Raw genomic sequence first — 14,975 nt, 5'->3', positions numbered from 1 at the left:
GAACCGGGCACGCATGTGCGCATTTATTGTTATTAATACTGCAGATCCATTGTACTAGGGGCGCAGGTTCAGTGACTTTGCAAAAAATCCAAGATGGCGTCGTCCAGTTTGAAAGAAGTGGTCTCCATGTACCAAACACTGATTAAAGAGTGGAATAAGAAGCCGGCTGATCTTGAAAAATGCGGGAAACTCATGTCTGGAATGAAGGTGAGGAAGGAAATGCTTCAAATTGTGTCTAAGTTTTCAAGAATTCGCTTTTTATCATGAGGGTTTTGTCAGATAGTAATACTGAACACATTTCTTCAGTTGTTGGCCTTCTACGTAGAAATTCTGTTGGTTTTCTTGACAAAAATTTAGTATAATATTCAAAGAAATATGTTGTTTAAGTTCTTGTTTTATTGGACTTAATATCCGCCAGAGTAATGTGAAGAACAAGATCTCAATGAAACCATTTCTTCCTTTGTCTTTTTTAGATGGCACTTATTCAGTTCTCTTTTTTACCAACCACTTCAAATAAACCAAGTCAACAGGAACTTCTGTTAGCACGTAAGTGTAATGACCTCATGGTTTGATCACCTTGCTTCATCTTCCTCTCCCCCCCCCATAGAAACTATTTTCCTTCACCAACCCTACATATACCCCCTGAAATTGAGATATATTTCTGCTAAAGGCAATGTTTTCCTCCCCCTATCCTCCCCCCACAGTCAACTGGATGGGGCATTAATTATCAGATTTTTTTCATATCAGGAGATGTGCTTGAAATTGGAGTACAATGGAGCATACAAATGAAAGATATTCCATCATTTGAAAGATACATGGCCATGCTGAAGCCATATTACCTGGATTATAGGTAATGACACAGCTCTAACAAAGATCCCGCTCCACTTGAATATAATAATGGGTAACATGTTGACTTGTCAGAAAACATCGGTATCAATGAATTTTTTTTTTTTGGAGGGGGGGGGGGGGGGGAATATCAGTTTTGTTCTGAAAATGTATACTTGTTTTGTTTACTAGTGAATTGTATACTCGTATATACTGTACTGTATTCACATGCGTTGATCAAAATCTGTTGGCATACATGTGGATTTTTTTTCAGGGGTATCATTGAGGATTCTGCTTACATGTATCAACTTCTAGGACTGAATCTACTATCTCTTTTGGCTCAGAATAGACTGGCTGAATTCCACACAGTAAGTCACGACCATTTTAACTTCATGTTCTTTGAAGTTAAGTTGTATAGAGTGGTTTCGGCAGCCATCCATCAAGGGCAGGAGCAATGCAGTATTTTTGCATGACAAGATTTTATCTTCCCAGAGAAATTTTTTTTAAAACTTGAAAACCACTCAGCAGAAAGTGCCATAATTTAATGTGTTACTGACACTATTATTCTTTTAGGAGTTGGAGCTTCTACCAGCGAAAGAACTACAATACAATGTTTATATCAGGCATCCTGTCTCGCTAGAACAGGTAATGATCCAGATAACGATTAATAATATCATGAGTCAGCTGCGTGTTTTGTTGTAATAACAACATTTTAATATTACAAATCCATCCCTTTTTGGGATTTTGTTCTGAGACTTGTTCCTCTAGTAAGAGACAAAGGGTTGATCAGGAAAGATTCATAATAATTTGTAAACTTTTTTTACCAGCATTTAAACATTTTATCTGAAACATTTAACTTGAAAACAGCCTGTGAGCTGATCAAAGTCAGGGTAAGGCTACTCTCGCAACTGAGGGAGGAAAACCAGAGAATGCAGAGGAAAACCCTCAAATCAAGGGAGGTAATTCCCTAACTCTACTCACATGTCATGCTGAGGCCAAGAATTGAACCTAAAACCCCAGAGGCGAGAGGCGATTGCCTTACCACTATACCACCCTCAATTGATGATATACCCAACTACTTAAGGTGATATAGTATATGCAACTATAGTGAAAACAGATTCTTAACACTAATACTGTTTTTTTCCTTTCAGTACCTCATGGAAGGAAGCTATAACAAAGTAAGTTAATAAAATAATTATGATGATAATAATATTAATCCAATCTACATACTTCTTGATTGTAACCAAGTTGAAAACTGGTTGAAGATTTATTCGAGTTTGTTGCGTTACGTTTGTACTAGCCATATTTGGAATGCCGGATGTAAGTGATCACACAACAGTATTCGTAATTTGAAAAATGAATCAGTTCTGCTCCAGATTTTGTGCTGTTTAGTTGCGTTTTTGTTTAGTCCAAGTTTTAGTTTTAGTTTCACTTATTTTCCTGCGACCTATCTTGGAAAAGACCTGCAATGAGTCTCATCATCTTTGCCATTCAACATCCACTTGGTCACATGATTTTCGAAAATAAAAAAAAATTAAAATCCAGAATTAAGAAACAAGATTAAAGTTAATTCGAGTTTACAAGTCATAACTGATTATACTTCCTTAAAATGAAATATTCATTGCCCGAGTAGAACTCTCAATCAACCTGGGTCATCAGAGAAGTATTATAATGCCTTGCACCAGTCACAAAGTACGTTTTTTGATGCAAAATTCTTCTGCCCTTATGTGATGCATTCTTTGTTTTGTCTACAGGTCTTTGTTGCCAGGGGGAATGTACCAGCAGAGAATTATCATTTCTTTATGAACATTCTTTTAGGAACACTAAGGTGAATATCAGATGATCAAAAAATCCTTGCCTCTCTTTCTTCCTCTTTTCCCACCTTACTTCCTACTTTCATCCCTCCTTGCTTTCTTCCCTCTCTCCTTCTTTCTTTTCCTCATTTCTTTCCCTTCTCTCCTTCCTTACTTCCTTCCTTTTTTCCTTCCCTCCCTTATTCTTTGTTTCCTTCCTTTCTTATTTTTGGTTTACCTTTGATTTAACAGTCCACATATATATATTGTTTATCTTTGATGATAAAAATTAATTTTAGTGACTCGTATTTCCTTCTAGAGAAGAGATTGCAGCTTGCATAGAAAAGTCATATAGAAGCATAACCTTTAAGGAAGGAATGAGAATGTTGTATTTTGAAGGTGAAAAAAGTATGAAAGCCTTTGCAGACAAGGTAAATAAACCATTCATTATAAAGGATCAAAGGTCACATATCATAATATCATGGGCCCCTCCCCTCCCCACCCTACACACACACACACATTTCATGGTACTCCATGGCCTTCAAAACAGTTTTGGAATCCTTGAAGAATACCTCTTTTTGCCCAATTGAATTGCTTAATGCTAATTATATTTTGTAATTTCTAGCGAGGCTGGGTCTTAAAACCACAAAACATATACACCTTTGAAGACGATAACAAGAAAGAAACAAGTTTGGAGATTCCTTCCCACAAGATGACACAACACATGCTTGAGTATGCTAAAGAACTAGAGAGAATAGTGTAATTCCGTAGAACACTATGCTCTTTACTTCTAGAATACATGTATTTATAGTCATAATGTTGTCCTTTGGTTCACAGGGAGGAGAGGGTGGAGTTAAATTTTTCCCATCTGAAATATATGTAATTTTTGTCTTTCAAATCTTATAGCAGTTTTTTAAAATATTATGTGACTCAGTAATAATATTGCAAGTTGTCCTCTAGAATTTATTTGTTGTCATCATTCAAAATTAATCAGTCAGTACCTTAGTATTATATATTATTGACTGAGGGGCAGTGAAAAACCAAATTCCAATGAACAACTTGCAATAATTATTGAGTTCACACAGTATCGAAAATTGCTGCAAAGTAACTAAGTATCAAATAAAACAAGTGTGTTAAAAGAACAACATTTTGTAAGTCATTTATTTTTCTCAAACTGTGATGCCAGAAATTAAAAAAAAAAGTCATATCAGAAGGCCATGGATAATCTTTATGTACAGCAAAAACATGCCCAACTTCTAAAACTTGTTTTCCTCTTCTAAAAGCCCGAATTTTAAGTGTTTTTTAATTTTAGAAAATCCGGAACCGTACATAGATGGAATGGACTGGACTTTGGTTGGCTGGATTGTACGGAACATAGATGTTTTTTTTACGCTGAATTTGCAACTTTTATCCTATGATTTGTATTTTATTATAAATAATTGGTGATTCTATTTCAAAATTTTCAAAAAAAAAGCAAATTTTTCTTATGTTAAGAACCGCAGCACAAGTTAAAGTCCTGTGAAGCCAGTCAGCAGGAGGCAAAGGTTGTTTTATGATAAAGAAGCACAAAGTCTAATCAAATCGTCAAAATCTAACCAGCTAAATTCTAATTTGATCTACTCTATGAATTAGCTGTGCACTGACTTAGGTCAGCCCACAATTTGTTTCGTGGTTGGATCTGCAAGTTATCCATGCTATGACTTAGATCAGTCCAGAGTTTGTTTCAGTGTATTGATAAGAATTTGAAAGTTCGAATAAGTTTAAAGCATACATATACAGTGTGTAATTCAATCATGTTGGGATTGCAAGACATACAGCAACTACACGACCAACACACCATCCACCTGATAAAAATAAAAATAAAAAATAAATTAATAATTATTTAATATCCTACATTAATGACATCTCCCTCGTATTAAGACAATTAGACAATTAGTCATTCCCTAGAGTATCATTTCTTTGTTTAACGGTTGTGCACAAGAAGATACATGATAATGGATTCAACTCAGGGAATGACACGCATGGTCTGTAATGAAAAAACATTACCCAAGGTAAAGAGGTGCATTGAATAAACTGACTTTTAAACATTTATTAACCCATCCATTACTACTGACAGCATGTTTTTAGATGATTGCATACCTTGTTCATAAGCTTCAATCTTGAATGAATTACTGGCACCTTTGACATCACCATAAATCTCGTAGACATTCTCAAACAAAATAATGATTTCTTCAATAGAGTCAATAGCAAAGTTGACACAATTACCTATAAAAAAGCCAGTATTTCTAAAAGTTATTAGTGAAAAAAAAAAGGATTATTCTATAAAACATTTTTCAATGGCTTGATAGATAATACCATGATGACAATGTAAAAATAGGTTTTGTGACAAGGGTGGGGATCTAGACAGGGATGGGAACTACGGAGATAAGATTATACAGTGAAGCCCCATTATCTCAAGCCCTGGATATTGTAAACGTCCTATTATATTGTGTCCCATGTGCAGAGTGATACTACAATAATATTATTTTACCCTGCATATATATCTTGAATAACCAATATCTCAAAGGTTCTAACAAAAATTACCACCAATTACATCAATACACCTTATTTGTTGCGCTGCAAAGTTTTCCCGTTGTAGACCCTGAGTGTTATTCCCTTGAGAATAAGATTCAGAATCTTTAAGTTTTATCCATCTGTGTGTCTTCTCATGAGCAACCACTAAACAAAGAAATGATACTCTAAGGAATGACACATGGTCTGAAATGGAAATAACCTTGCACCAAGGAGAACAATGAAAAAGGTCTATTCAATAGGATGTTTAAACTTAGTTCACCAGTATGGTTTTACACCTACTGTACCTGCTGTACATTTGATAAAATCATTGGCTAGCTTCTCCAATTTCTTAGCAATGGCTGTTTCTTCACAAGCTTCAAAGGCCTTGTAAACATCTATCAAAGCCTGTCCAATAAGCTGCATACCACGGTAAACCTGTTTGTTATCAAAGGCCTCAAATGCTTGCTTGAATGTTTCAACAGTCTGTTCACCATCCTTGGCACATGTCTCAAAGCTCACATTGTATTTGCCCAACCCTGCGGCAATGCCTCTGTAGACTTGGACCCATTCTTTGTCGGTTGGCCCACTAACCACTGTGAAAGGTGTTGTAATGGCATCAAAAAACTTTTTGTTTACTCTGAAAATTAAAAATCAGATTGAATTGTTATACTACGACGTCTTCTTGATGTGTATTACTTCTTTCTTTGCTGGCACCGGCACTTAGTAAGGTACAACAGGGCTAAAAATAATGGCCGCTCAATGACAGAAATGATGACCATCTACATTGCGAGATCAAGCTAAACAATGGTTTTAAAAGGAAAGTTTGCCATACTTACAAATATCTGTAGTCATATTTTCCTTTGGGCAAGTATGACGTAAAGGTTAAGGAACCCTTTGATCGAGCATTTTTGCCTGGGTTTTGACCTCCACCAACATAGTAGAAATCAACGTACATGTTGTTATCAGAGCCACTTGGATAAACTCCTAATATAAGAATTAAAACAATATAGTGTAAGAATGATGCACTTTGCAGTTATTGGAGAATAACTTGTGAATTCCCAGGGGAATAGGTGGCACTAAAAGCTATTAACCTGCCACCTTTTGGATATATAATTTGACCAAGCTCAATCCTGCTAAATTCACTCCACTGCCTATGATGGATCAAGGTGGTCTGATGAACAGAGTCGCATTTTCTTACCAATCCAATCCATTGCTGTGGCCTCATCAACTGGTACCATCCAGGAAACTATGACTGGTTTCCCGGCTGGTGCTTCAGCTGGTGATAACTGTAAAGACCGGTTCTGCTCCACAATTTCTATATCATCTTTGAAACCAAGCTTCGGACAGAGAAGAAAAGTCAATATTAAGGGTTAACATAATCAAATATTCGCAGGAAAAAGGGGTCATATAATTATGCACTTATTTCAAAAAAGGTCATCAGATGGATTGGCAAATGTTGAACAATAAAAAAAACTATGGTTACACTTTTTTGTTTTACATATGCAAAACTTTGATTGATAACATGGGTATACCAAGTATGAGTCAAGCTATATTATTATTAATATTATTTTCTGACACCCAGCTCTCTTCGACAACCTTTTTGAAAGTCATATATGTATATTCATGCTTGAATTAAGTATGGTAAGTTAAGAAATGAATGTGCAACCTAACCTCCCCTGATAACTTATACCTCTCCCATAAATATAAACTATGAAAATATTTATTGGGTTCAAACTTTATACTTACTGCATATGCTGCCCACCAGCCTTTGTCATCATTTATAATAGCTGGATGACTGGCTATTGGTCCAGACTTTGGTCGACCAACATATTCCCATGAACTCCAGTCACTACCTTGTTCAAGTTCCCATAAATGCCACAAGCCACCATCACTGCTGACAGTGAAGACCTATCAAGAATGATTGACGTGTGTTTTCATGACAACAGTTATGGTGCAAATGGGTAGCACAGTTCCACTTTACATTCATAATTGTCAAGCTATAAACTAATACAGGTTAAACGATGCAGCCTATAAACAGCTCATATGGAGCAATTTAATAAGTAGCCTTGCAAGGTTTTCTAGTAAATAAGTTGTATTCCAAGAATTACCTCAATGCCATTGTGTATATTTGCACCAATACTCAAGGGATTTGCAGATTCAGCTGACTTTGGGATTGCACTGCCTATCTTGTACCACAAGCTCCATGTACACCATCCCCAGGGATTTGGCACCTTGTCGCATGTTGTCTGCCATATGTGATGAATATACCCATCTTCACCAAAGACAAACACGTTGATAGCACCATTGAAAAAGTTGAGTGGCATTTGATGAGCTACTGGAGCATGGACGGATGTTGGAGCTCTGTAACCTGTCTTATCCCACGACACCCATTTACTGGGACCTGAATGAATAATGATAATAATGATAATAATAACTTCATTAATGTCTCGAAATTCTTCTAGCCAGGCACAAGCGCCCTACAAATCGAGGAGACAAAAAGTCTCAATTTTAAGCCCTTTGGAGCTGTTAAATACACTAAGATATTGTAAACAACTTACTTGTCTGCCATGTTCTGTACATGTATTTGTTTTCCATTACTGCAAATGCTTCTAAATACTGCAATCAAATAAAATATATTCTGGCTCTAAAACCAAACGCAGCCCAAAAGGAAAATTCAACTTCGTTCAATTTGAAGAAGACCATTTTACAAATAAATAATTTTGAAGTAATTATATTATTGTTTTTGATGTCTGTTACCTTAGAGAATCCATTATAAACCACTGTCATGTCAGTCTTGAGAGCTACTGATGTTCCACCAATCAGAGACCAGCTTGTCCAGTTCCCATTATTCTCTTGTGTCCAATACAATCTGGAACTCTTTGCTAGAGTTCTGGCAAATACAGAAACCTTTCCCTGGAAGATGAGAGCCTTGACATTGTCTTTTCCATTCAGAACAGCACCTTTTAACAGAAAGAGTCATCTTTGTGTGAGTAAGGGATGTATGTGGCTGGTATGGATATCAGGGCTGCTTACCATTTACCAGGAAAAAATGAAATTCCAGTTGGACAAACAAATGGTATGTGTCATTCCAATAGAAAAGTTCTGGAAAACTTGGTTTTTCCATTGAGGTAATCTAGTTTCCCGCTATTTTTGTCTTTTTTTTTGCAGTAGACATGTGCACCATATTTGTCAAAAGTCCAAGTTTCCTGCTTCTTTTTACCATTAGGAAAGGAATTTCCAACCAGATGGATTGATTTAGTACCCCTAGTGTTTTGACTATTACAGTGAGCTGTCAAATGTGAGAATATCAAAAGATTTTGCATGGATAAGCAGAACTGTGCACTGTAATGAAGTTCCAGGGTACCAGTGATCTCCCTTCTGAATGGCATGCTTTTTAGGGGGTGGGGGAGAGGGAGGGAGGGATGGATGTATGGAATGACTGCCAATTCTTAGGCAATCCAACCTATATACTGTGGCTGCACATCAACATACTGTGTGCAATGATTTTCAAAATTCTATGATTTCAGGATTTCAGGATTGGCATTAGTCAGGGAATTAACACAAAGGGGGACGGGTAGGCGGGGAATTTGTGCTTTCACTTTTCCATAGTTTTGAATAAATTTTAGAATTATACCTTTGTCCATAGGTAGCTTTATTGATATGACCATCCACTTCCCAAAAGCAGTTGTCTTCTGTGCATCTTGCTCTATTGAGTAAACTTGACCATCGGCGCAAAGGCAGAATACTTTGGTAAGATTTTTGGCATCGTGAACAGCAGATGGATTGGAAATCACCTCGGTACCACTGGGTGAGCCAAGATCAATCCTGTTTTGAAAAATCAAGGTAAAAATTGAAAATAGAGTCAACAGAATATCAATTGACCATCGATTAACGCCTTTGCTTGCAGTGTTTTTTGTTTCAAGGAAGAGATCGAGAAAACGAGGGTTTCAAAAAAAAAATCAAAAATTAATGGTTCTTCCTGGAAGTCGTTCAAACAAAGACTTGAGTATAAAACCTTACGTTAGTTTTCCAATGCAGCTATGGTCAATATAGCAGTAACAATAAAAGAAAAACAATGTATTGCTAACCAATCAGACCAGCCATCATTTTCAGTATATTTGTATCTCAGCTTCCCGTTTGTAGTATGAAAGCCAAAAGTGAAACTATTTGAAGCTTGTCTCGTGCTTTTGATGACGGCCAAACGATCTTCAACAACAACATTGGAATGTGCTACCGATTGCAAAGGTGAACCTCCAGTGGCTACAATGAAAGCGCAGATAATGATATGCCAAAGCATCGTTGAAATTTTTTTTTGTCGTTCTTCGAGCAATACAGAAGTCAAGAAGAACTAGGTTGCGCAAACTCGTTTGAATTTCGTCCAAGGTTGCAAAAGGTCACGAGACGGTCATATGATGTAATGGAATAAGTGGGCGTGTTGGGGGAGGGGCGGGAGGATTTGTCTTCTATTCTGTAAAGCAGAGGGGAACGGATCAGGTAGGAGGGAGAAACGGCTATTAAGAGAAGAAGAAGAAAAAAAAAGAAGGAGAAGGAGAAGAAGGAGAAGAAGGAGGAGGAGAAGAAGAAGAAAATAAAAAAACAGGGAAGAGAGAGAAACAACGTAAACATATAGAGAGAAGGGAGATAATGATTCTTATCTACTATGATTTGCTTGCAAGGGGAAAACGGCTGGAAAAAAAAAGGGGGGGAAGAGGGAGAAAAACATTCTCAGGAACCCAGGGGTAAAATTCTAGCGAGAAACGAGCTACAGAATTTTACCTCTAGTATAGGTTCCCGAGGATGAGAGAAAAATGGCTTAAAAAAAGAAGAGGGAGAGTATTTTGCAAGAAGTATGTTTAACCAAGGAAAAAGACTTTTCTCTTTTCAGAGGAAAATTGCGTTGTTGTTTGAGGTAATACAATTTTTTTTCTTTTATTTCTTTCGTTTCGTTTCTGTTAGAAAAGTTGCCAGTTCAACGAAAATTAGGCATGAACTTTTGGGTCACGGCCGACAGTAACAAACGAAGAAAAAACAAACAAAAAAACTTTAGAAATGTTATCCTGCAGATAAGGTGGGATTGAAACCTAACTTAACCGACAGAAATTTAAAATATTCGATTGAATTGTAGTTGATATTCAAAACTTTCAAAAAGCTCAGAAACGAGAATGTAAACGTCGATCAATATCATAACAAAAGTGCCTTTTGGTCAAGTAAAAATAATATTCCGGCAACACAAATTGAAGACGTTCTATTCCATTATGCTACAATTTAAACTTTTTCGATTCCCTCTTTCAAATACCACTGTTTACATTAGTGTCCAAGACAACACCTCTTTAATACTATAACCACATGCTATAGCAAACCTGTTACCCTCTCGAGCATGCGCAGTCGCAGTACCGGTACTTCCTCTATTAAATTGTTTCACGCCAATTGATTTTCAAAGTAATCTATAAAAACAACTATCTACTAGATTTTATATATTGAGTGCCTATTTGACATGGAGATTATGTGGCTAGAAGATTGCTCTGAGATTTAAGCATCGTTGAGGAGTGAAACGGCAATGAGAGCGGCTGGCAGCTTCTATTTATGGACGAAGATTTAGGAAGCGTGTTCAATGGTTAGTTTCTTGTTTTCAATTAATCCAGCAACAATTTATTATTTTATTTAATCATTTGGTATTAGTTTGTCTTAGTATTAACTATATATTTTTAATGGTAACATTACTGCTGAACTCCAACCCGTGAAGACATATAGTCGGCCGGATGAATAAGCGGTCGCAATAAAGCAAAAACTAGTCGCTACATTAAGGCGGTCCAAAATACGAATTCCTGCATAAATTTGGTCAATAATTTGTTTATATTTACTTTAAACTCAATTTGTCATATATATCACTTCATAGGCAAAATATTTATTTTGTTATTGGCATAAAACTTTTTTTCATTTTCCTATAGGCGTTAGATCAACTCGATCTCCTCCTAGTCTCGACGGAATCAAAAAGCCTGGGAAATGCCGGAATGGAAAGAAGGGCAACGTGGTTGGTTCCCCTGATATCAAAATCACCTCAAATATCAAGGAATATTTTCAGTTTTTTCAGGAAACGCCGGGATAACTTTTTTACTTCAAGATTAATAGTCATTTTGTTATTCTTTAGCTTAATTTTGTATTTTTACATTCGTTGTTATAATGATATTAACTCTGCAATTCTACATCACGAGACGACGACTAGAGTGAACAGTTATATATACGAAGGTCACACAAAAGATAGTGAACGAACGAAAGAAAAGATACAAAGCTTTCCTCTCTCTTTACAGTCAAGCAAAGCTTCCAAGGCCGCCTTAAGAAATCTTTCAAGGGATGATGATTATCACAATCTAAAGGAATCGAGGTATACTGAAACTGTTATACAGAGTGAACAAGTTCAGATTCAAAACCAGAAAAATTCCAGTCGAGAAAACCAGATTTTAATGTTAAGAGAAATTATCGACGACTTCAAATTTCAGTGGCTGAGATACTCTAAAGCTGGATTAGACTGGAAAGAAATATTAAATCCATGTAAAAACGATATGGAATGGAAGAAAAAAGGCTTAGAAACTATCAATCGAAGCAGTGGAAACACAAGTGAAATTTTATCCCTGGATATTCGACCGGCAGGCGAGTTCAGCCGGGTATTCATTCGGTCAAGGACTGCAGATGGCAGACTGAAAACCGTTGGAGGTGATTCTTGGAGGGTTTATGTTGCAGGTCCATCGTCGCTTGTTGCTAAAGTATTTGACTACAATAATGGGACGTACGAGGCGTTGTTTCTTACTATGGAACCTGGTGTGTATGAAGTGATTATCATACTGGATTACAGTCTCTGTGATGGCTTGAGAGATCCTCCGGGTGACTGGTTCATCAAAGGTAACACATTATTCAGCAGCGTATCCAAGAATGGAGGATCGCTTGTTCCCTATTATCCTCGACAAATTCTCCTACCTACCCCTCCCCTAAAACAAATGCGAGTTACAAATTTAAGCGGAAAGAGGGGTCACAAGCTCCCAAGGACTGTATACGACTTTCTGCCCGCGCTCCGTTAAGCTGACATTACACGATACCATTCTTTTATCACAAAAAATTTCTACCCATAACGTCCCACCGGGTCCCAATGCAAAATCTAACCAAATCCCATTTTAGTCTTCGCGATCCAAGTTATTTTTTTTACTGGCAAATGACAAGCATTTTACATGTAACGATTCCTGGGGGAAAAAGATAAATAAGCTTATTACGGCTATGGATGTCACTCAACAGGTAACAAGCAGGGAAAATATCAAAAAGAAGGTTTCCTTGGTAAACTTGATGACTTCCTTTTCCAGCGACTTGGCAGTTTTGAGCAGCAAGGAAAACCGCTGACAATAAACGTGCCTGCAGCACGTGTTCAAGCAGACTTGAGAGGTGAGACAGACGTCAATGACCAAATTAATCTATTTATACAGAGGTACAGAAAGTGAAGCGCCTCGAAGTGCACCTTTTCCTTTGAAACTAAGTGGTGGCCACGTTCGTTAATGTAACAAAAGAAAACAAATTTAAAAGTCGCCAACATGGCGGCTGTAACGTTACACAAACCCCAATAATATTCAATCAGTCAAAGTGAAAAGTTGCTTTTTTGACGACGGGGATGGGAAATGAAAATAAATGCACATGTTGAGTTCGTTCGGTGGTTACCCTTGTTTTGGACATTTTGATCGAGCATTCAGGACGACGAGAATTCAATAATTATAAATGCTATTTTCATGACAACATTTTCTCTTAACTTCTTCAGACTTACTTCCAAATTCTCCGTCATCGTCGTGTCTAACCAGCTGCAGGTTTTTATGGAATGGATACGGACGATGGGCCAACAAGACGTGGTTACCATTCTTCCAAGGCAAGATATTGTTACACGATACTAATAAATCATTCGTATTTTCACGGTGGCCCGTAAGGGACAATGCAGCACGTTAAATAATGAAGCAAATGCGAAAAGAAAGGAAGAAATAAATGGATGTTGTACTGTCTTGCAACTCTTAGTTTTTATTTCACATTCAAAAGAGATAACATATTGAGCTTACTGAAATTGTTTTATTTTTACAGAAACGTTCCATTGGCATAATTATCCCCACCCCTCCCCTTCAGGGACACTTTGGGTGTACGGTGACTCAGTAGGCATGATATTCGTTCAGTCCATGAAAAAGCGAACAATGTGTGACCAACTGTACGAGCAGTGTAAGCTCAGCTACAACTGGATCTATCCTATCCTTTCTGGCCATAAGGTACAGTACAAACAACTATTCCTGTGGGACTGGGGTCGGGGTTAATTGGAGTGAATACTTTTGAGCAGGGGCCAAGCCATATGACAAAGCATTATGAGTTAAGTCGTTTTCTGTTATTTTGTGTTTTTACAGAGGGCAATAGAGGAGTATGACGTTCTTGACTTCGACGAGAAACGAGTAATAAAGTCGATAAGAGACGTCTTGTCTGACCCAGATATGGATTCAAATAGCACGCTATTACTGAACCTTGGGCTTCACTTTGTCATGACAATCAACTTCACAACTTATCAGAAATTGATAGATCACGTGATTGATATGTTGACCGAGAAGAAGCCTGGGAGCGAGCACGATTTGTGGTACAAGTCAAGGGTAGTGTGGAAAACAACCACAGCCATTATGAAAGAGAACGCTAGTCAAAAACAAGTGACGCATTTTCGTTTCTTGACATCACAGGTTAGTTAAGAGAAGGGTATAATACTGGGCTACCTGTGGTAGTACTGTAGAAAAGCACAGTTTCGTGTCTCAGTTTCTTTCTTTGATTCTTTGATTCTTCTTTCATTCTTTCTCCATGTCCTTCTTATCATTTCTGATCAGTCTGTGTCGTATGTCAGTAAAGTTGATTGTGTGTTCTTCTGTTTTTCGAGAGTTTTTCGAGTTCTCCTGTTTTGCCACTGCTAAAACCAATTTATTTATTTATTTTTATTTTATTCAGTTATTTTTTATTATTTTTTTTTACAGAGAATATTGTTGTTTAACGCGTACGCAACGTGGGCCATGTGTAAGGCGGGAGTAGACGTCATAGACGTTCATCCAATCACTGATTCCTATCCTTGGGGACCAATGGACGTTGTGCATTATTATGGTTTTGTGACGTATCCATTGGAACAGCGATTAGAGGCACTACAAATCGCCACTGTGTCCTCTGAAGGCGACCAAGACAAACACTCAATTCAAACGTGCGTCAGGAGTTGATGAATGGATGGTGGATCGATGAAGGGCACTCCATTGGAAAAGCGAATAGAGGCAACACAAATCGAGACTGATACTGACACTCAATTCAAACGTGCGTCAGAGATGGAGCATATGAAACATACTGCCGCATCCTGATTCTCTTATCATTCGTTATCATGACGCAGCAGAGCAAATGTTGTGATTGGTCTGGTCAGTGTACGTGTTGTCGATTACAGTATAACAGTTTATTGGCCATTGTATTTTTTTTATATATGTTACAAATATTTGATAAAGGGATATTTATTAAGTCGAACTTTAAAAGCCATGGGGCTTATCTGTAAAATCAGACCTCCTCCATTACTAATAAATTTCAGAATATAATCATATCTATCGAGCGCATTAAAAAAATATTCCATATCAGGACATACAAATATTTTTTTAATTAAGAAAAAGGGATTGAATTCCATGCACTTCTGACCGCTCTTTTGCACGCGCTTAGCGTTGATTGGTAAATATCTTACTACGCTAGTGTATTCCATTTTTTTCTCTTTTTATTTTCTTATCCTTT

The 14,975-nt window shown here is 37.1% G+C and overlaps 3 protein-coding genes across 3 annotated transcripts; 2 read left to right on the top strand and 1 right to left on the bottom strand.

Annotated features, from left to right (window-relative positions):
- Positions 1-71: 71 nt before the first annotated feature.
- LOC116296950 (26S proteasome non-ATPase regulatory subunit 8-like) lies at positions 72-3,763 on the top strand. Its single transcript, XM_031705071.2, has 9 exons — positions 72-207; positions 474-546; positions 748-850; positions 1,100-1,193; positions 1,399-1,470; positions 1,977-2,003; positions 2,580-2,653; positions 2,938-3,049; positions 3,244-3,763. The coding sequence occupies exons 1-9, from the start codon at positions 94-96 to the stop codon at positions 3,379-3,381; spliced, it is 807 nt and encodes a 268-aa protein (XP_031560931.1). The 5' UTR covers positions 72-93; the 3' UTR covers positions 3,382-3,763.
- LOC116296948 (uncharacterized) lies at positions 3,752-9,549 on the bottom strand. The gene is made up of 11 exons (XM_031705069.2): positions 9,260-9,549; positions 8,806-8,996; positions 7,929-8,131; positions 7,730-7,787; positions 7,280-7,572; positions 6,918-7,079; positions 6,370-6,508; positions 6,008-6,155; positions 5,477-5,808; positions 4,758-4,883; positions 3,752-4,462 (listed from the first exon to the last, which is right to left on the bottom strand). The coding sequence occupies exons 1-11, from the start codon at positions 9,466-9,468 to the stop codon at positions 4,410-4,412; spliced, it is 1,914 nt and encodes a 637-aa protein (XP_031560929.1). The 5' UTR covers positions 9,469-9,549; the 3' UTR covers positions 3,752-4,409.
- Positions 9,550-11,182: 1,633 nt separating this feature from the next.
- Positions 11,183-14,789, top strand: LOC116296952 (uncharacterized). The gene is made up of 7 exons (XM_089023959.1): positions 11,183-11,202; positions 11,320-12,068; positions 12,456-12,599; positions 12,967-13,143; positions 13,278-13,456; positions 13,589-13,909; positions 14,195-14,789. Exons 1-7 carry the CDS (start codon positions 11,183-11,185, stop codon positions 14,426-14,428), a joined length of 1,824 nt encoding a protein of 607 aa, XP_088880085.1. The 3' UTR covers positions 14,429-14,789.
- The last annotated feature ends 186 nt before the right edge of the window (positions 14,790-14,975 follow it).

Source organism: Actinia tenebrosa, unplaced genomic scaffold (assembly GCF_029948245.1).
Source record: "Actinia tenebrosa isolate PJP-AT-01 unplaced genomic scaffold, QUT_ActTen_1.0 PGA_scaffold8__29_contigs__length_14323225, whole genome shotgun sequence".
Lineage (NCBI taxonomy): Eukaryota > Metazoa > Cnidaria > Anthozoa > Actiniaria > Actiniidae > Actinia > Actinia tenebrosa.
This window is presented reverse-complemented; position numbering and strand designations above follow the sequence as displayed.

Bases quoted from the DNA above. Each gene is read 5' to 3' on its own strand.
- LOC116296950 (XM_031705071.2), top strand. From the start codon at position 94: ATGGCGTCGTCCAGTTTGAAAGAAGTGGTCTCCATGTACCAAACACTG. The intron at 208-473 runs GTGAGGAAGGAA...TGTCTTTTTTAG, and splicing joins AACTCATGTCTGGAATGAAG to ATGGCACTTATTCAGTTCTC. The intron at 851-1,099 runs GTAATGACACAG...ATTTTTTTTCAG, and splicing joins CCATATTACCTGGATTATAG to GGGTATCATTGAGGATTCTG.
- LOC116296952 (XM_089023959.1), top strand. From the start codon at position 11,183: ATGGAAAGAAGGGCAACGTG. The intron at 13,457-13,588 runs GTACAGTACAAA...GTGTTTTTACAG, and splicing joins CTATCCTTTCTGGCCATAAG to AGGGCAATAGAGGAGTATGA. The intron at 13,910-14,194 runs GTTAGTTAAGAG...TTTTTTTTACAG, and splicing joins TTCGTTTCTTGACATCACAG to AGAATATTGTTGTTTAACGC.
- LOC116296948 (XM_031705069.2), bottom strand. From the start codon at position 9,468: ATGCTTTGGCATATCATTATCTGCGCTTTCATTGTAGCCACTGGAGGT. The intron at 7,080-7,279 runs GTAATTCTTGGA...CATTCTTGATAG, and splicing joins ATATACACAATGGCATTGAG to GTCTTCACTGTCAGCAGTGA. The intron at 4,463-4,757 runs GTATGCAATCAT...TATTTTTATCAG, and splicing joins GATTGAAGCTTATGAACAAG to GTGGATGGTGTGTTGGTCGT.